The sequence below is a fragment of the Camelina sativa genome, chromosome 7 (genome assembly GCF_000633955.1).
Source record: "Camelina sativa cultivar DH55 chromosome 7, Cs, whole genome shotgun sequence".
Taxonomy (NCBI): Eukaryota; Viridiplantae; Streptophyta; class Magnoliopsida; order Brassicales; family Brassicaceae; genus Camelina; species Camelina sativa.
The window spans coordinates 29264737-29265374 of record NC_025691.1 but is presented as its reverse complement, the minus strand read 5'-3'; the positions used below and the strand labels follow the sequence as shown (position 1 = coordinate 29265374).

The 638-nt window shown below is 38.6% G+C and overlaps 2 protein-coding genes across 3 annotated transcripts in view; one reads left to right on the top strand and one right to left on the bottom strand.

The window, feature by feature from the left end:
• Window positions 1-437, top strand: part of LOC104703205 (pathogen-related protein-like) — a 3369-nt gene extending 2932 nt beyond the window's left edge. For both annotated transcript variants that reach the window (XM_010419175.2, XM_010419176.2), the window contains exon 4: window positions 132-437. In XM_010419175.2, coding sequence (XP_010417477.1) covers window positions 132-287 — 156 coding nt within the window. In that variant the 3' untranslated portion in view covers window positions 288-437. The remainder of the gene's footprint in view (window positions 1-131) is intronic.
• LOC104703207 (anaphase-promoting complex subunit 6-like) overlaps window positions 347-638 on the bottom strand; it is a 5256-nt gene continuing 4964 nt past the window's right edge. The window contains exon 15 of the mRNA XM_010419177.2: window positions 347-627. Coding sequence (XP_010417479.1) covers window positions 510-627 — 118 coding nt within the window. The 3' untranslated portion in view covers window positions 347-509. The remainder of the gene's footprint in view (window positions 628-638) is intronic.

The following is a 638-nucleotide window of genomic DNA, read 5'->3' as shown; positions in this document are numbered from 1 at the left end:
AATGGTTCAGTTCCTGGGTCTAGGAGTTCTAAAGGTATGTCTGAAGCATGAATTTGTGTCCCTCCCTCCTAATCTTTAAATTGTTAAAACTCTAGCATCAGGATTCACTTACTTCTAGAGGTTCTCTACAGGTTGATGAATCGCTTAGAGCAGAGGAGATTGAGATTTACTATGATCCAGGAGAACTGTTCGGGGGACTACTCAAGGGACCTCCTATATCAGAGACCAAAACCACAGACAGCGGAGACAACACTGCAGAGAAACAAAGCTGCCCATTCACACACTAAGAAAAGTTAATTATCTATGAATGTCTACTGTCCGTATAACGTTGGTTTATACTAGAAAATTAAAAAGCAGAAGTATATTTGACCCTTTAAAGAATATATTGTAACAGTCTCTTGGTTATTGATGCATGGAATAAATCATAAGTTGTGTTAGGGGTCACAATGATAGGACAGATAAATTACAACAAGAACTAGAATAAGGCGGTTAATTTAACTGACCAACTTCTAGCAGAGCTCAACCTTTGCATCAACCCCAGTCTGACATTCATCCATGAGAGCTACGTTCAACATTTCGGTACAAAATTGATCATCAGGTTTCAACCACAAGGCCTGAAAATAGACAAAATAGTTGAA